The 20927-nt window shown below is 33.3% G+C and overlaps 1 protein-coding gene across 1 annotated transcript in view; it reads right to left on the reverse strand.

Moving 5' to 3' along the window:
• The window catches only part of LOC144250418 (uncharacterized), an 88891-nt gene that overhangs the window by 62535 nt on the left and 5429 nt on the right, over nucleotides 1–20927 (reverse strand). Inside the window, exon 2 of the mRNA XM_077793232.1 lies at nucleotides 7040–8347. Coding sequence (XP_077649358.1) covers nucleotides 7040–8309 — 1270 coding nt within the window. The 5' untranslated portion in view covers nucleotides 8310–8347. The remainder of the gene's footprint in view (nucleotides 1–7039; nucleotides 8348–20927) is intronic.

Genomic DNA, 20927 nt, shown 5'->3' on the forward strand with positions numbered 1-20927 from the left:
AACTGCCACCACCGGCTTCCACAAGCCTCTCTCCCACACCAACCTCTCCACCTCCCACCATCCTCTCACTCTTGAGGCCAATTGGCTGGGTCGCGTGGGCGGAGCCAAAGAAGTCCCCCAATGAGCAGTTCCATAGTCTGAAGGGCAGGGAAACAGCCCAATGAACATCACTGCAGAGGAGCCAATCAGCTAGATGTTGCTGGGGCCACTGTGAGCCAATCATCAGCCGGCAGCTGGAAGTTTGCTGGGGCCCCTTTGGCTGTGGCTCTCAACACTCTATATTTAAGGAATACTGCAATATGCAACATAATTGCATTAACAATTTCTTAAAACCATTACAGTACTAGAGTTTTTATTTAAAATTTGATTCACCCAATCTCTGAAAGTTTACTTTGAAATATAGGAAATAGTTTAAAACAGAGCCAATTGTTCGGATTTGAAATTCAGTGACAAATTATTTGTTCCACAATAACTGATTCATTTGGAAATTCATGAATGGGTCATGTGTTTTAAGAAAATTCTAGTAGCTCCCACAGAGGAAGTGGATCAGGAAATGGCAAGCATCCACACTTTCATTTACTGATTTTCTCAATTTGGATGTAATTTCACATTAAACCTCCAAATTCTACATGTTAATTCAAAATAATTTTTACAAGTTTACAAGATGCCTTCATAGTTTTAATAAATTATTTCTGAATTAGTATAGGCAAATTTTGGTGTTTTTTTAAAAATCAGATTGAGAGAGAGAGATTTTACTTCGAGAGTAGAGGTCACATATATTTTCATTATATATTTTCATGAAAGAGCTAGCATATTATACAATCTTTGCTTTGAACAAAATTGTTCTGGCAGAATGCATCTGAACACTCCAGACCAGAATCTCTGTCTATAGTCCACATTTTTGTGGGAGATTGCATACAGTAAATAGAAACTCTAATTTATTGTATTTTAGAAGTTGCACAATGATATGGAAGATAAAAAGGTAGCATACATCCCATTAAGAGGAATTGACAATGCTGGAGTAGAGGATGTAGTTTCAGCACGGTTGCAATTCGAAACAAGTTGGTTGGGGGTAGTGAGGTTGGAGCAAACACTAGAAGAAAGTGGAGAAGTGAAGTCCAGGCTGTCAGCGGAGCATTCTAGGCAGAGGCAAGCACCAAGGCAAAGCTCCAGAGGTGCAAACTTCCATAATATGTTCCAGAAGCAGGAGACTGGCAGCTTGGCTGGGGCTGACCCAGGTAAGGAGACAGGGACTAGTGAACGAATGAAGTTGATCATTCTGTGATTTTGGAGCCATTACAAAAAGTTAAATAGTGGCCTCCAAAAGATGCCTACATAAATCTGTAAGTATGGACTTTTTTAGATGTAATTAAGGATTTTGAGATGAGATCATATTGGATTTAGTGTGGGCTCTAAATCCAATGATCAGTGAAGAAGAGAAGACACAATTCCACCATATGATAGTTTTGAGATCTCAACCAATTTAATTAACTTTTGTAAACACAGTTGTCATTATTCACACATAAATGAATTCCACAAATCTTATGATATATGGAGAAAGTAAATAAAAATAATTAGAAACATCAGAAAGTAGTAATGATATTATTTTTCTTAACTCTGATTAATAGCCATGATAGGGCATTTGGCCCCTGAGAGAGAAATAAAGTGGTAGTCAAATCAGTTGCCTGGCAGGAAAGGAATTAAGAATAAATGCTCTTGACACATTTTTCCTTTGCCCTCTGATCTCCTGCCTGTTATTCTACTAGTCAAATCCTCTGATAGCCAGTGATCAAGGAGCTCAGTGACAGAGTCCATGAAGATCACCTTCTAGAGACACTGAACGGAGAGATGAGAGTGGATCAGTAAGGGCAAAAGACAGCATCCATAATAAAAGTAGTCAAAGTATGTATTCTCTCTTTTTTCATTGAATTAGCAATCTTCTACAAAATCAACCACAGTTCATTAGACTATTAATGATAATCCTACTTACTACTTGAAGAAGTTTCTATGGAAACTCCTAGCCTAAGACACTTTTGGGAATCTAAGAGGTCAAAGCTATCTTCATAATGACAGTAAGACTATATTTATCTTTTGGTTGGGTTGGCATTTGCACTGAAAATGCAGAAGCATTGGTGTCATTACCCACCTATGAATCATGCCAGAGGCATCAAACTCTGGCCATGATATTTTTCACCTTTATGAGTTTTCTGTGTTTGTGGCAGTGGGGGGTATCTCCTAAGAATGATGCAGTAAAAGTCATTAATTTCATGAAATCTCAATTACTGCCCAGAAGCTTTGGAGGCTGAGATAGTAAGATCATGAGTTCAAAGACAATCTCAGTAAAAGCAAGGCACTAAGCAACTTGGAGAGACTCTGTCTCTAAATAAAATACAAAAAGTAGGGCTGGGGATGTGGCTCAGTAGTTGACTGCCCCTGAGTTCAATCCCTGATACCTAGGAAAAAAAACTCAATTACTGATTACAATCAATTTTAATGATAAATGGGAAGTATGCATAAAACATTCCCACTGTGTATCAAGATGAATTGATACTTAAGAAAAGCCCTTGTGTGAATGAGATGCATCCTGAACCAACCAAGCCATTCCCTTTAAGGAAAACAACCGATAGCATTTTTTGACAATGATAAAATTCAAACTTTCTAGCAAAACCTCAAATTTTGAAAGCATTTATCTCCACCAGGATACTAATAGTCTCCTAGCATTTAAAGTCTTTTTAAAAAGAGATTTTTGGTGGTGTTACCATGTGATTATTTGATATTACATAATAAAATCTGTCAACCTTTAGAAGTTCTACATAACTCCAAAAACTGATGTTTTCTAAATTACCATTGACTGAAATAACAAAATAATATATGTTCAAAAAAATTCTAATTAGAAAGAGAGATTAAACAATGGATTTAAATGAAACTGATTACAACAGGCTTAATGACATGATTTATTTTAAAATACTGAAAACAATCTTTAATAATTATCGTTTGTCAATTTCTCTATAATATCAAAGAATATCAATGATTATCTGAAAGCTACGTATTTTTCCAACTACATAACAATGTGAGGCAAGACTTTCCTTCTGAAGTTCATTCAGAACAGAATATTGCAACAGATGTTTCATATATTAAGCAAATATTAAGAGGTATTTGAATTAGCAATCTAAAAAATTAGCAAACCAAAAAAAGGGCACACTTCTCAATGAATAGTTTGAAATTTATGTTTGTATAAATAGGTTTTCATAAAAATACAATTTTATTGGTAAAACTTTTCATAATAATACCTGTTTTCTGCAAGTATTTTACTTATATTAACATGTATTGGTTATTGTTATTTGGAGATTATTAATGAATAAAATTATTTTCAGTTTTAATTTCAAATATAGTATCAAAAATTGTATGAACATTTCTCCAGAGCCCTCAATAACATTAAAGAATATGGAAGGGACTTGAGACCATGATGTCTAGATTAGCTAACAAATGTTCAGAGATTATATATAAAATTATGTTAAAACTTCTATTGCTGTTTGTCTAAGTATATTTATAATTTTATATTTGCATGTTTTACACAGAATACATTTTGTACATAATTATAAGAAAAATACAATTTCAACATAAGGACATATGGCCTTTGGATAAACTGCATGAAGTCAAAGCACAATAATCATTACTTTGTTTCATAAAAGACTAGATGATTATTTATGTGTGTTTTAAATAGTTTAGCACATGAAATTTGGTATTTATTCAAATAGCCCACTAGAAAGTTTATGAGATTATAATTAAGAAGTTAATTATATTTATAAGAATTTTTTTTCAAATGGTCACACTTGACAAATAAACATTTACTGTTTATAATTTATGAGTATTTTAGGAGCCAACACTGAATAATTTTTCCCAAATATTCTGAAGAACAATTGCTATTAATTTTAATTTTTTTGTGTGTATGTGTATCATGGAATGGTATTTTATGTATTCATGATTTTAGAAAATAATAGTACATTTACCAAAAATCATATTTATTACACAAATATTCTGAGAATGAATATCCTTAAGTTGGTCATAGATATCATAATTCAGCCTTTTTAGTATGCTTAAACTATGGTAGCTATTACTAATTTACTGAGGAGAAAAAAATAATGTTATATCTTATATAATTTAGTAGGAGCTCAAGTGACTATAGCTTTCTTTATTCGGTTCTCTTCTACCCTTATACATGCAGAGAACCCACAGAATCAAGTGCCATGAAAAAGCAAAAACTATGCTCCTAGAGAAGTTAGGGAGAAAAGGTTGATTTGTATTTCATGTCAGTATTTTAACATTTTTGTTAGATTTGTGTTACCATGTAAACCTTCATGTCATCAGATATTTCAAAATGCTGAAACAAGATTTTTCAGTATTTTTTTTGTTTTTAAGAGTTAAAGATATCTCTAAAAATTGCTTAAAATATCATTGCATGAAAATTGTGATTATACCTTAACACTATAATCTCCATCATAAATCTCTATTAGCCTGTCATTTGCTAGGAAATTTTATATATATATATATATATATATATATATATATATATATATATATATATATATTTGAATGACTGTATTATAATTAATTTATAAAAATATTATCTTTCCATGTTTAAAACATTTTATAATCCAAAAATAATTTCTGTAAATTACAGAAGACAAGAAATAATTAGGACAAAGAACTCTCACAAAGTTTCTTTAGCAAAGTTTTATACATGCCAAGTATTAACCCTACCAGTGGTAGGAAGAGCCTCTATGTAACAACAAAGATCAAGGAGTGATCCCCATAGTCTCTGGCTTTAACCATTATACATTTGATGTATTTTGTGAGTATTGGGGATTAAATCCAGGGCCTCACACATGCTGAACAACTGCAAAACCACAAAGTTAACATGCCCAGCCCACAAGATTTCACTTTTTTGATAATGGTACTGTGGATCGAACCCAGGGCTTCATACATGCTAGTAAGCACTCTGCCACTAAGTTACATCCCCAGCCATTAACCATTATACATTTGTTAAAGGGAACAGTTATTACAAGATTTCTTATAAGTTTATGAGATGTTTTCAATTTTGTGTGATTGCTGTCAGTGCCTTGATTTAAATATGTATACATATATATGTATAAAATATATATACACATATACATAAGCATATATTTACATATTATGCATATTACATCTGTACTTTAAATATTCTATAGATATATACTATCAATATATTGTAGGTAGATATTTATATCCTCATCCTTGACATTTTTTCCTCTTAAAACATATTCTATTAAAACTTCCTCAACTCTCAGTTTTTGGATTCTGCTAGTTAACAAAATGCTTTACCTGAATATGAACATAGGAAGTTAGTAATTTTTGAATATAAATGACAAAATTTCTTTCTTATCGACTTTTGTTAAAGCCATCATTTTTATTGAAGTTGTTATTATTTTACTGAGAAGAAATCCTACTAATCTGGATAACAAAATTGAGAGAAAACATTTTTAATGAAAAAATTCATGTCATGTTATAAGTTATGAATTTCTAAGATTCAAATAGCATAAACTCTAACTTCACATGTTTTTTTAAGGAGAACCATTATTATGCATAAATTTTGGCAATGATTTTTTATTAACAGCATAATTCTAGGCCAAAAATTCTATGATTTTAAGAAAGTAAAGAAAGAGAATAGCACTAAACTTATCTTCCCATCTGTACTTCAATTTATTTATTTTTTTTCACATTTGACAAAGTATTTATTATAAATATTTCATTTTTATATAAGGCATACATTTTGGACAAAATCTGTTCAATATTCACTACTGGTATGAGTTTTCAATGAATTTAAAATTTGAATAAGTTTTCAAAATATTATTTAACTATTTAGGGTTTCTGGGTACAATGAATTCTCCAAAAATCAGTAGTGTTTAAGAAAGTTTGTGGTTAAGAAATGCTTTTTTTTTTTTTCCATTTTTATTCTCTCTAACCAGTATGTATCCACAGGTGCTGAGTATTGGTGAATAAATTTTGGAGGCATTGTCACATTGTCAATTTTCACATTTCAAAACTTTGTCTCTTCTATGGTGACTGTGGTGAGGATTAAATGTTGACTCTTTCTTAGAGGAATGATACAATGGTCTCATTTGTAAAGCTTCTCTCCAGTGTGTTTTCTCTGATGTCTAGTAATGTATGATATATAATTTAAAATGTTTCTACATTCTCTACATTTATGTCTTCTTTCCAGAATAAATATCTTAGTGGTGAAAAAGAATTGATTTCTTATTAAAAGCTTTGCTACATTGTTTTCATTTTAGGGGTTCTTTTCTGTATAAATTCTGTTAATGAGGTTTAGTTTTTCTTTAAAAGTATTATCACTTTATCTACATTTCACATTCACCAGGGTGTCTTCTTCTGTGGTGAATAAAGTTTTATTGTTTATTAAAAGTTTTTCCACTTATTCACATTTGTAGGGCTATTCTCCAGTGTGAGTTCTGCTGTGGTGAATAAGGCCTGTTTAATGGCTAAAAGCTTTGCCACATTCCTTACATTTGTAGGGCTTTTCTCCAATGTGAATTCTGTTTGGCAATAAGGGTTGATTATTTGAGTAGAAACTTCGTCACATACTTTGCATTTGTGAGGCTTCTCTCCAGTGTGAGTTCTCTGTGGCAAACAAGGTGTGATTTTTCAACTGAAAGCTTTGCCACATTCTTTACAATTGTAGGGCTTCTCTGCAGTGTGAATTCTGCTATGGAAAATAACATCTATTTTTTGACTGAAAGCTTTGCCACCATCTTTACATTTGTAGTGCTTCTCTCTAGTGTGAGTTCTGCTGTGGTGAATAAGGTCTATTTTTGACTGAAAGCTTTGCCACATTCTTTACATTTGTAGGGCTTCTCTCCAGTGTGAGTTCTGCTTTGGCAAATAAGGTATGAGTTTTGACTGTATGTTTTGTCACATTCTTTCCATTTCTAGGACTTCTCGCCAGTGTGCCTTCTGCTGTGCCTAATAAGGTATAGTTTTCGACTAAAAGCTTTGCCACATTCGTTACATTTGTAGGGCTTCTCTCCAGTGTGAGTTCTGCTGTGGCGAATAAGGTGTGATTTTTGATAGAAAGCTTTGCCACATTCTTTACAATTGTAGGGCTTCTCTCCAGTGTGCATTCTGCTGTGGCACATAAGGCATGATTTTTGACTAAAAGCTTTGCCACATTCTTTACATTTGTAGGGCTTCTCTCCAGTGTGCATTCTGCTGTGCCTAAAAAGGTCTAGTTTTTGACTAAAAGCTTTGCCACATTCATTACATTTGTAGGGCTTCTCTCCAGTGTGTGTTCTGTTGTGGTGAGTAAGGTTTGATTTTTGACTGAAAGCTTTGCCACATTCTTTACATTTGTAGGGCTTCTCTCCAGCGTGAGTTCTGCTGTGGCGAGTAAGGTTTGATTTTCGACTGAAAGCTTTGCCACATTCTTTACATTTGTAGGGCTTCTCTCCAGTATGATTTATGCTGTGGCAAGTAAGGCCTTCTTTTCGACTGAAAGCTTTTCCACATTCTTTACATTTGTAGGGCTTCTCTCCAGTATGAGTTCTGCTGTGGCAAGTAAGGCCTTCTTTTTGACTGAAAGCTTTTCCACATTCTTTACATTCGTAGGGCTTCTCTCTCATGTGATTTCTGCTGTGGTAAGTAAGGTTTTCTTTTCGAATGAAAGCTTTTCCACATTCTTTACATTTGTAGGGCTTCTCTCCTGTGTGAGTTCTGCTGTGGTAAGTAAGGCTTTCTTTTCGACTGTAAGCTTTGCCACATTCTTTACATTTGTAGGGCTTCTCTCCAGTATGAGTTCTGCTGTGGTAAGTAAGGCCTTCTTTTCGACTGTAAGCTTTTCCACATTCTTTACATTTGTAGGGCTTCTCACCAGTATAAATTCTCTGGTGGTAAACACGGTCTGAATTTTTATATGACTTCTGTTGTTCACTCTCACTTATAGTTTTCCATATTTTATTTTGTTGTAAATAGTCAATATTACAACTTGTATATTTTCCACTTATCACTTTGTGAAATATATGCTTTATGCCCTTTTCTGGTGAATATTCTTGGGTATCTTGAGGAGTCAGGGCAAGGAAGGCAAAGTTTCTATAGTTCTCTAACATCACATCTTTATATAAGTTTTTCTGAGCAGGCTGAAGGCATTCCCACTCTTCTTGAGTAAAATCAATGGCTATATCCCTGAATGTTAACAGTACCATTTCCTGGCTCTCAGGGTTCTTGGCATTCTCCCTGTGGTTTGTTTTCAGATTCTGCATTGCACAGAAACCTGGGCTCCAGATCCAGGACAGAAAGCCTACAAAAAGTTTGAAAAAATGGCGGGCTTCAGACACAAAGGGAACAGCCAATTTATCTTTAATTCTAATAGTTATTCAGAGAAAAATAAAATAATGACTTAAATTACTTCTTCATATAGAATTAAATTTAAACCACTTGATTTCAAGCCTTAAAATCTAAGTCATAATTATGACAAAGTCAGTTCTCCTGAAGTTATATTAATAATATTAACACATTGTAAAAGAATGGTATTAAATTTTCTTTATAAATCAAAGTAGAGAGTAAATACTATCCTTAATGTGGAAAAACAGACATGCAAAAATAATCAGGAAATTTCTTTTTTATATAGCAGTGATAAGCAATAACCCCATCAAACATTAAATTTTGTATAAGCTCTCTAAAATTAAAACAATATAATGCTGCCCACAAATAGACCAAAAAATATGGAATGAAAGAAATTACAGAAATAGACTTGACTCAAATGTGGCATTACTATGGAATAAAATTGCTATCAATTCATTGGGAAAAATATGGACTTTTTAATTAGTGCGACTGGAACAAATTGTTAAGACATCTGGAAAAAGATAAATTGAGATTATTATTGCATATTAAACAAAATAATAAACCCAAATGGATAAAGAATGTAAAAAACAATAACAAATAAGCAAAAACAGAAATCATATTAAAGTAAAGCACAGGTACATATATTACTCTGAGCATAGGAAATAACACTCCATTTCTCAAAATACAGATATAATAAAAGAATATTAATAGTTGACAACATTAAAATATTTCTTATGGGTAAAAAATTCATTCTGATCCAAAAGCAAAGTCACAAGACAACTGTCAAACTGGGGGGAAATATTTACAACATTCATCACAGGTAAAAGACTAATAACCATATTATATACAGGTATTTTTAAATCTAAGAATTTAAAAGACCAAACTTCTAATAGAAAACAGGGCAACAGAGAACATAAAAAAAAATTACAATGAAAACAAAATTTAAAAAGACAAACATATGAAATAATGTTACTCTCACAATTTAATTAAAGCAATGATTCTGGCATTATTCACAGTATTCATATACATATTCATGACATACCATTTTTAATTTTTTTTTCATGTTTATGCACTGCTAGGTATCCATCTCAGGTTACTAGCATCTATGCTAGGAAAGTGCACTACACTGAGCCACATCCCTGCCCCATTTCTAATTTTTGAATTAGCAACATTTTGAAATTATAAATAGACGCATGAGGAGGCAATGAGGAAAGAAGCATCCCCACACACTGACAAATAGCTATTATTAATTGAGTATTTATTATGTGGTAGTGCTTTACATACTCAATTTCATTTAGAATTTACCATAACTAGTAGGGTTTCTTATCATCTTCTGGTTTAGATATTTAGAAATCAAAGCTTAGAATATTTAAATTACTATCCCAAGGTCACACAGGTGGTATTTGAGTGAGAATAACCTGAATGACTCTGTAGTCCAAATTCTATAAATCATAAACTTGTTTTAAAAATGAGAAAAGAGAAGGATCTCCTGAAGAGGGGGAACTTAAGAATAACACATTTATATGGCAACAGTTATTTATCCAAAAGAATTAACAGAAGAAGAACCAATTAAAACTGTGTCTGGCTTGACAGTGGTACATATGTGCAAGCCCATTGGCTGGGGAGGCTGAGGCAGGAGGCACACAGATTTCGAATTTAGCAATTTAGTGAGACCCTGAACAACTCATCAAAACCCTGTCTCTAAATAAAATATGAAAAAGGGCTGGGAATGTGGCTCAGTGGTTAAGCGCTCCTAGGTTTAATCCTCGCACCCCCTCACCCCCCCAAATAAAAAGGTGAAAAGAAACATTGGGAGTGCCTCCTAATCAAAAGGAGGCACAAAATCTTTGTTGTTTGGGATTACTAAGCCTGGGGCTGATGTTTGCCATCTTCCCCAGTGCAGAGAAGTGAAATGTTCCTTTTAATTGGGAAGAAAAAGGCCAACACAGAACTGAGAAATAGAAATAATCTGATTGCTCAAGTCTTTTATGTTCCTCATTCCAACATTGTCAAAGCACTTCTTCCCTAATCTATTTTTTTAAAGTTATTTCAGGAAGAAATATTGCAACTAATTTAATTTGTTTTTACATAGAACCACAAAGCCATGGTAGTAAAACTTTTTGATTAAGAGAAAGACTAATCATAAATCACTTTAAAAAGTGATTAGCGTGGCATTGAGGTATACACTGAACGGAAGGGAGAGGGATTGGAGGCAGCACCCTAGAGAATTGATCTAGTGCAAAGCTAGATCTGGTGAGTGATGTCAATACCTAAAATGTATTGATGGAAGAGCTGTCAGGACAAGTAAGTAAAAACACTACCAAAGAGGTAACCACCAGGAGATGAGTTTGAGTACAGCTCAGGATGGGAGCTTTTACTCTGAACCAGTAACTGCTAAAGGTAGGCATAGCTGGTTTCAATAGAAGAGATGGTTGAGAGTGTAAATAGAAAATGAAGAACATATCATAGACCCTAACCTTGTAATACTTGTCAGGAACTGAAAAAGCAACTGAATAAAAAAGACAAAGGAATATAAAAGAAGTAAAGGAAAAATAATACAAAAAAATGGAGTCTTTCATGTCAGTTTCATTTTGTTTTTGGATAAAGTGTGACTTTGGGTTCATGTACCTGATTGGATTTTATTAGGATTCTACCACATTTTCTGAGACCAAACAGCCAAGTTATGGATTTAGCTTTCACATTTGTACTCCTGTTGTACCCTGAAAATTTCAGCTCAGGACACTATTTTCCATCTTAAACATTTCTAGCACATTGTGCCAGGCTTTTTGTGATTTATTAGTTGTTCAAAACATTACATAGCTCTTGACATATCATATTTCATACTTTTGATTCAAGTGGGTTATGAACTCCCATTTTTACCCCGTATACAGATTGCACAATCACATCGGTTACACATCCACGTTTTTACATAGTGTCATACTAGTGTCTGTTGTATTCTGCTGCCTTTCCTATCCTCTACTATCCCCCCTCCCCTCCCCTCCCATCTTCTCTCTCTACCCCATCTAATGTAGTTCATTACTCTCCCTTGTTTTTTTTCCCCTTTCCCCTCTTCCTCTTATATGTAATTTTGTATAATGATGGGGGGGGGTCTCCTTCCATTTCCATGCAATTTCCCTTCTCTCTCCCTTTCCCTCCCACCTCTTGTCCCTGTTTAATGTTAATCTTCTTCTCATGCTCTTCCTCCCTGCTCTGTTCTTAGTTGTTCTCCTTATATCAAAGAAGACATTTGGCATTTGTTTTTTAGGGCTTGGCTAGCTTCACTTAGCATAATCTGCTCTAGTGCCATCCATTTCCCTGCAAATGCCATGATTTTGTCAATTTTTAGTGATGAGTAATACTCCATTGTGTATAAATGCCACATTTTTTTTATCCATTCATCTATTGAAGGGCATCTAGGTTGGTTCCACAGTGTAGCTATTGTGAATTATGCCGCTATGAACATCGATGTAGCAGTATCCCTATAGTACGCTCTTTTAAGGTCTTTAGGGAATAGTCCGAGAAGGGGAATAGCTGGGTCAAATGGTGGTTCCATTCCCAGCTTTCCAAGGAATCCCCATACTGCTTTCCAAATTGGCAGTGCCAATTTACAGTCCCACCAGCAATGTACAAGTGTACCCTTTTCCCCACATTCTCGCCAGCACTTGTTGTTGTTTGACTTCATAATGGCTGCCAATCTTACTGGAGTGAGATGGTATCTTAGAGTGGTTTTAATTTGCATTTCTCTGATTGCTAGAGATGGTGAGCATTTTTTCATGTACTTGTTGATTGATTGTATGTCCTCCTCTGAGAAGTGTCTGTTCAGTTCCTTGGCCCATTTGTTAATTGGGTTATTTGTTTTCTTATTAATTTTTTGAGTTCTTTGTATACTCTGGATATTAGGGCTCTATCTGAAGTGTGAGGAGTAAAAATTTGTTCCCAGGATGTAGGTTCCCTATTTACCTCTCTTATTGTTCCTCTTGCTGAGAAAAAACTTTTTAGTTTGAGTAAGTACCATTTGTTGATTCTTGTTTTTAACTCTTATGCTATGGGTGTCCTAATAAGGAATTTGCGTCTATCAGACGCAGAGTCTCTGTTTTGATATCAAGCTCCTTGATCCATTTTGAGTTAACTTTTGTGCATGGCGAGAGAAAGGGATTCAGATTCATTTTGTTGCATATGGATTTCCAGTTTTCCCAGCACCATTTGTTGAAGATGCTATCCTTCCTCCATTGCATGCTTTTAGCCCCTTTGTTAAATATAAGATAGTTGACTGATGTTCTTAATATGACACATTAAATTAGTAGGTATTATTGTATTATGTTTTACTTTATCATGAATGATTTACCACCTAAAACTACATATGTTTCAGGAAAAAAATGTACTTAAAATATGTTGAGAAAAAAATAATAAAATTAATATGAGTGCTGTTTATAATGTAATTCATTATAAACAGTAAAAAAAAAAAATCAGGCAATTGAGCATTGCTCTGTAAAAATTTCACAGACAAGTTGGCCTGTTGCTGATTTAGGAATTATGTTTAAAAGTCGTCTTCTTCATTCAATGTCTGCATGATTTCAATGCAAACAAAGAAGATATATCTGTTTTTGTTTTTAAGTGGGAATGCCTCTAAATATGGAATACTTAATAAGAGCTGAAAAAAACAATCACACAACAAATGGAAGAATTTTCTGGATCACTCTCTACTGCTTAGGATTCAAGGAAAAGTAGTCAGAGCCAGACTACAGCAGAAATTACTCAAAATTGCAAATGCTGCCTGAAAAGCTTGTAATAACATTTTGTGAATGTATGCCTCAAAAGGGAAAAGCAGAAATTTAACATAGCAGATTTATCCTTTATTCTCACTGAACTTTCCATCTCTTCATTTTAAAACCGAAGACATTGCTTTAATATAAAGTGCCATACTTTCAAATATCACTGGCATAAACACCATCTCACATCAAGTTTTTCTTCATTTTCCAGATATTGATTGTTCTCTAAAGAAAACATTTAAATATCCCTTCATATTTTATATCTAAATTAAGTTTCTTTTAAAAATATAGAAAACTCACCAATAGTTCTGCTTTCATGAAGATGAGTTAGAATTAACTATTACCTGTTTCTTCTGCTAGTACAACTAACATCTTTGGACAGTACATAAAAATCAAATGAAATCAAACCAAACAAACACTATTCTGAAAGGTGGAGAGAAGGTCAAGTGGCTAGCTATCTTAAATTCAAGAAATTATTAAAAATGGCAAGAGGTTGCCTGTTGCGGTGGCATAAACCTGTCATTCCAGCTGCACAGAAGACTGAGGATGAAGGATCCGTTGTTAAGTTAGCTTTAGCAACTTAGTGGGAACCTGTCTCTAAAGAAAGTCTTTTAAAAAGCATAAAGAAGGTCTAGAAATGTTGGTTGCTTGCTTACTATTTAAGTGCCCCTGAGTTCAATCCCCATTACCAAAAACAAGGCAGGTGTTGAATTCTTGGGTTTTCTTTTTATGTCATGTATTCCAGACATGAAAGAAATTGTTACACTCTGAATTTAATCAATACAGGTTATTGGTTATAGATTAGAAATTATATATTAATAAAATATTAATTACTAAAATAATAGGATTAGAAAATAAGTGGTACAGAATTAGTAATGTTAAGTTACTCCAGTCTGCCATAGTTAAAAGATAAAAAGTAACAATACAACAATATAATCACTGTAAGACATAGAATCTAAGTTGCTAACAATAAGATATAGAAAATATAGTGTGATAAATGTAAGCTTAGAGGTCTAATATAGTTACACATATTTACAGATATTTACAGATAAATATAGAGATGGATATAGAGATGGATGTAGTGTTAGTTTTAAATTGTTTTTGTGTAGACCTATACAAATGAGGATGTAGATCTAAACAAATGAGGATATAGGCCCCCATAAATGAGTATACGTTTTTCTCTTTTTGCTCTGCTAACTGCATTTTCAGCCCTTGTATTTTGCTTGCTTGCAATTTGCAAAATTCCATAGGAAAGTCCCCAGGATATGATTTTCTTTGCTATTTTCTTCCTGAAATACTTTGGTCACAAACAACTCAGGGCTGCTGTTCTTTCAGAGAGCACTTGGTCTCTGACAAAAGTAGTCCCTGGCCAGGTAAAATTGACAAGACACAAAGTTTTGATTTGCTTCTAATTCAGAATTAGTGTGTTTTCTGAGTGGTCTCCCCATAACAAAATAATGGCCTAAAAAATAACTTAAAACATTAACAGAGACAGACAAAATTAAATTAAAAAAGGAAAAAAGAAAAAAAAAAGAAAAATGGCAAATGCTTCTTCTTTCTCTATACCCAAATGTTCAGGAAAGAGCAACCTCGCAAGAGAGAACACTTTAGGCAATTATCTTGCTAGTACAGTGAAAAGTCACAAGAGTGGCTCTATTTTCACCCATAGCAGCAAAGGCTGAGTACAGAGCCCATACTTCTTTAAAGAAATTAGTTGTAAATGAAAAATTTAATTTATTTATTTATTTTGTGGTGCTCAGGATTGAACTCAGGGCCTCACACATGCCAGGCAAGGGCTGTACTACTGAGCCACAACTCCAGCCCCAGAGCCCATACTTCTACCCACACCAAACTATAATGAAGCAATCAATACCCTCTCCTGTTGAGGTGGTATCAGAAGAGTCCAAAATAGAGCTAGATCTTACCAAAAGCAGAAAAGTTTCTCTGTTTCCTTCTAAAACCACCTTCAAATCAAAAGAGAAATAAGTGGGGAATTCATATTTCTATCCTCCACCACAGCAACCATTATAGTAAGCAGGAAGTCCTCAGGATTGTGTCAAGGATCATGCCACAGGTTTGTTGTTGTTACTGTTTTCCTGTTTTTATTTTGGCCCTCTTATGCACATAAAAGTTGTTGGATGGATGTACTTGGGTATGCTGTCTATAAGAAACTCAGTGAATATACATTATTTACAGCTGAAAAAAATGATGGAGAAGATACATCTTTAAAACATTCATGAGAAGGCAGAAGTGGCTATATTACCATAAGCTAAAGTACATTTCAGACAAAAAGTATGATGAGTAACCAAAAGAGAGATATATATAATAATAAGTGGTTAAATCCAACAAAACAATATAAGTATTCTAAAAATGAGCAGAAATGAACAGGTATAAAACATATAAAAGTAAACTTGATAGATTTTTAAGGACAAAAATAGACAAATAACCAATTACTTTTGAAGATTTCAATACCTTTCTCTCAGCAATAGGGTGAACGTACAGTAAGAGAATGAACCAGTCTAGAGAATTAATCATGAACACCTGCATCATTCTGCAGTCATGTATAACAAAATAGCATAAATGAATAAATTTAAAAATGAATACCTTCAAATAACAGATCTATGTAACACTTAAATTACATACCACTTAACACCAAAGTAAATATTCTTCTATAAACAACTATTTTCAAGCAGTTGATGGTTCATACCAAACTCAAATAGTAGTTCTTTCACCACACACAACCTCCAACACTATCAAAATCTCCAACCAGAATTATATATTTCTTAGAACTTGTAAACACTTTAAAACATAGGCATTACTCAAAGTCTAAAATTCAAACTATGGGTCATTTTTGGTGTTAAGCATTGAAAAAGCATAATGCCACGAATCACCCATTATAGTATCATGTAGAATAGTTTCATTGTGTAAAAAAATTATCTTAGCTCTGCCTTTTCATCTCTGCTTCTTCCCTCACTTCTGGCAACCACTGATTATTTTACTTTGGCCACAGTTTTGTTTTTCCCATATTATCATAGTGGGAATTAAGTACTACATAATCTTTTCAAATGGATTCCTTCCCTCACTTATATGCATTTGAGACCCTCCCTGTCTTTTCATGTTTTAGTAGCTTATTCATTTAATGGTGAAAAATCTTTGATTATCTTGATACGTGAAAGTTTACTTTTCCATTTATCTACTTCAGAACACTTTGGCTGCTGCCATGTTTTACACCTGAAAATAAAGCTGCTATAAACACCAAGGTTTTTTTATTTTATGTGGACACAAGTCTTCAAATTCTTTGAGAAAATACCAAGGAAGGTGATTGCTAAAGTACATGATGAGGATGTTTAGTTTTAGAAAATATTGCGAAACACTCTTACAATGTGGCTGTACACATAATATGTATATTTAATTATATGCATACTCACCAATATTGTTGCTATTATTTTGAACATTACTTTTTAGATCAGTTAAAAATGAATAAGATTTTTATCTTATCTCCCTACTCTTTTCCTAATACTTCTTCATGTAGATACAAGTTTCTGATTAATATTATTATTTTCTCTCAGAAGAACTTCTTTTTAATATTATTTGTAAGTCAGATATACTGGCGACAAATTTAACGTTTTTTGAGGAAGTCTTGATTTCTCTTATTTTTGAAAAATAATTTTACAGGGTAAACTAGTATAGGTTTTGTTCTACACTTTAACATTTTATTTTATTCCTATATGGAGGAGAATTCCTGAGGAGAATTCCAATGTGGCTTTTATTGGTCTTTATTTAGTGCAGTACATTTATACATAATAGTGGGGATTATTTTGACATTTTCATAAATGCATGTAACATAGTTTTCTCCATTTCAATCCCCAGTATTGTTTATTGACTTTACTCCTTCCTCCTCCAAACCCCCTTAGTCTACTATATTTGTTCCTTTCTATTTATCTACTTATTTCCTTAAATGAGGCATTGTAGTATATTTAAAATCATAACGTGTTGTGCTATATTCATACATATACCTAGCATAATTTGGTCAACTTCATTCCCTAGTTCTTCTCCTCCCCATTTCCTCTGCCTTCATCTTTGATTAACTGCATAAAAACTTAGTGGAGAATTGCATCAACAGACTAGACCAATCTTAACATTATGAGGAATCAAGGATAATATAGGTGCATTGTAATACTTAGACAGAAATAAAGGGGAGGAAACAATGAATAGAATATATAGAGCTCTGGAACAACATTAAAATGTCAAACTTGAAACTGAGAGGAATTGAGGAAGGAGAGGAGAAACAAACTAATGGCATTGCAAAATTATTCAGTAATATAATAGCAGAAAATGAGCTTAATTTGGGAATAGTGTAAGGTTGAATAGTATGTGACTTGGCTCTGCTGTAATAGTAAATAGGGTTCAGTGTCTTCTTTCAAAATGGTTCCAATGTTGGGAAGAGTAGAGGACACAAAGAGTAGAGTATCAATACCTGAATATTCACCCAACCCAAGGCACTTGAAAGAAGCTCACAAAATTGTTCCTTGCTAAAAGAAGTGATAATCATCCCAATACCTGGGTAGACATACAAGCAGTATGAAAAACAAGGGAACAAACCACCTCAAACAGCCTACAACACACAGCAACTGACCACATTGACACTATAGTGAAGGAAATGTCAGAAAAAGACTTCAGAAAATTTATAGTTCAAATGGTCAACTAGCCAAAGAAGATTTTAAAAATAAAATAAAAAATATTGGATTAAGAAGATCATTCCTATAAAGAGGTAGAGGTTCTGAAAAAGAATAAAATGAAAATCCTGGAAATGAAATACTTAATAAAACAAATTAATAATTCAATACAAAATATACACCAATAGATTAGACCACTCTGAGGGTAGATCTTCTGGCCTTGTAGACAAAGCATATAATCTTGAAAATAATAAACTTAAAATAAAAAGATGTTAAAAAATCATGACCAGGATATTCAATAGCAATCTGGGTAAATATCAAGAGACCAAATTTAAAGAATCACTGGAGTAAAGTAAAGCTCTGAAATACAAACTGAAGGACTGCACAATCTTTTTCAATTAAATGATAACTGTAAAATATTCCAAATCTTAGGAATGAGATGGAAATTCAAGTCTAAGATTATATATATAAACTCCAAATAGAACCACAGAAGATCTTCTCCCAGACATATTTTGAAGTAAATGCCTAGTTATGGAACAAGGATAGATTTTTTTAAAGCTGTTAGAGAAAAATGGAAAGTCACATTTGGAGGTAAACTAAGTCAGATTTCAAATCATTGCTCAACCCAGATCTTAAAACCCTAGATGGCTTGTCATGATAAATACCAAGGCCCAAAAGAAAACAGGCACAAACCTATTTTAGTATAGTCAGCAAAATTTTCAGAATATTGAAAATGAAATAAAAAATTTAATAAGTAGAAACTGAAAAAAATCAAAACCACTTAACCTACACAACAAAACATATGCAATGAAGTATTTCATGCAGATATATAAAAAATGAAAGTGGAAACCAGCAGAAAGATGAATTGTGTTAGAAAAATAGTCAATTAAATGAGAATAAAGTCTGAATCACTAGAAAAAAAATTGTAGGAAATACAAATCATCTTTCTATAGTAACATTTAGTATAAATAGCCTAAATTCTTTCATCAAAAGATACAAATTAAAGAACAAGACCCAACCATATATTGTTTGCAAAAGGTTTACCTCAAAAATACAATGATATAATGAATTTTTTAAAATGGGGGAAAACATACCTTACAAACAGAAACCAATTTCAGACAAAGTAGATTTCAAACCAAAATTAATCAGAAGAGACAGAGAGGATCATATCAAACTGGTTATGGAAAGCATCCAACAAGAAGATACAATGCTTGTAAATATTTATGCCCCAAACAATGCTGCATACTAAAAACAAAATCTTCTCATTAGAAAGAATCAAATAGACCACAGTAAAAAAAAAATGTTGGGTGAGTTCAACATACATCTCTCACCACTATATAGGCCATCAACCATAAAATATGTAAAACCTCTTCAGAACTAAAAAGTGCTATTAATTAAATGGATCTCACAGACATCTACAGAATATTTCCTCCATTGACAACTGAATTCATTTTTATCTCTGTGGCATATGGGACATTCTCTAAAATAGATCATATTTTAGTGCACAAAGCAAATTTCAGCAAACACAAAAAATAGAGATAATTCATTGCATCTTATAAAGATAAAAATAAAATAATAACTATAAAATTATAAATTAATGACAAGATAAAAAGCAGAAACTCTAACACGTTAGTATTAAATAATATACATTTTAATGAGAAATGAATCAAAGAAGAGTGTATGTAGGGGAGAAATAAAAAAAAATTCTTAGAAACAAGAGTGTTAAAAGTTTATATATGAGGTGTTCTCCAAAGGCTCAGGTGTGAGACAATGCAAGAAAATTTAGAAATGAGAACCTGCGAGTTCAAGACCAGGCTGGGCCGCCTAGCGGGACCTGGTTGGGAAAAGAAAGAGTAAGTCGGAGTAATAAAGGAATGGGTTCTTCCCACAGCCATCTCCCCAGCAGCTTCGGGGTGCTCGGACTATCCCGGGACACCAGTGTCTGAAGCTTGTAGTCAGCATGAGAAATGAGAAGTGGAAATAAAGCCAGGTGGGGGTGCCCAGGAGAGAAAAGGCTTCCTCAGACCACTGTGCATGCTGTCCTTGCTTGGCCTGTGTTTACCAACCAGGACAATGGCTGGAACGTGGTCCTTGATTCCAGATAAGCCAGAGGAACAAGCATCATGGGAAGAAATAGATAGAAAATGCTGTTAACACAGAGGTGACTGTGGTTTCAAAGTCAGAAGGTGTGCTTAACAATACAGAATATATTAATTTCCTTCCCAAATCAACTTTTATTCATATATATATATTGGAGTAAGTTTCTTACTTAAAAATTTTTGATAATTTGTTCCTGAAAACCTACATTGTTTTTTATTTAAACTGTCTTAATTCTGTTTTTGTGTTGACCTAGACATGGAGAAGAATTCACAAACTGTGTTCTGAGGATCTGAGACAGAGTAGTAATGGGAACATATATGCAGACCACACACACTCTGTGTTTTTATATATTTTTATATAAACATTATCCTATCCTTAAACTAGTGTGTAATGCTGTCTTCTGAAGAACATTTGTCCTTTTCAGTTGTCAGATGTTACTAAGTTGAGAATGCAGCTCTCATTAAAAATTAAAAGTAATCCTTGAGCAGGAAGAGTACAAAGTCAATGTTTTTCAAGGAGCTGGGATGGGTGCCTTTGATAGAGTCACCAAGGGCAAGAAAGCAATTTAAATCTCTAAACCAAAAAAAAAAAAAAAAAAAAAAACCCCAAAAATTGAAACAGTATATCTAAATTTAAGTCCTTAAGGGTTTGAGGATATGGCTCAGTGGAAGAACACTTTCCTAGCATGTGCAAGTTTTATTCTCAGTGCCACAAAAGGCAATAATAAAGATACATTGAATCTTTTAGTAAAACACAACCTAAAATACAGTGAAGTATGGCATCTGTTAGCTGGTTCCATTTGTGACTTAATTCCCTTGGAGTATTAGCACCAAAAACCAAAAAAGAACATTTTAACTTTTATACATGATTCACTATTTTGATTTTGAGATTTTTCTTTAGAAATTTTATATCAAAACTTGATAGAAATTTGCTGTTGTGTTGTTGAGCATTTTGAACAAGTAAGTCACTGGTGTCTGCCAGTTTGTGTTCT

This window comes from Urocitellus parryii, chromosome 15 (genome assembly GCF_045843805.1).
Source record: "Urocitellus parryii isolate mUroPar1 chromosome 15, mUroPar1.hap1, whole genome shotgun sequence".
NCBI lineage: Eukaryota > Metazoa > Chordata > Mammalia > Rodentia > Sciuridae > Urocitellus > Urocitellus parryii.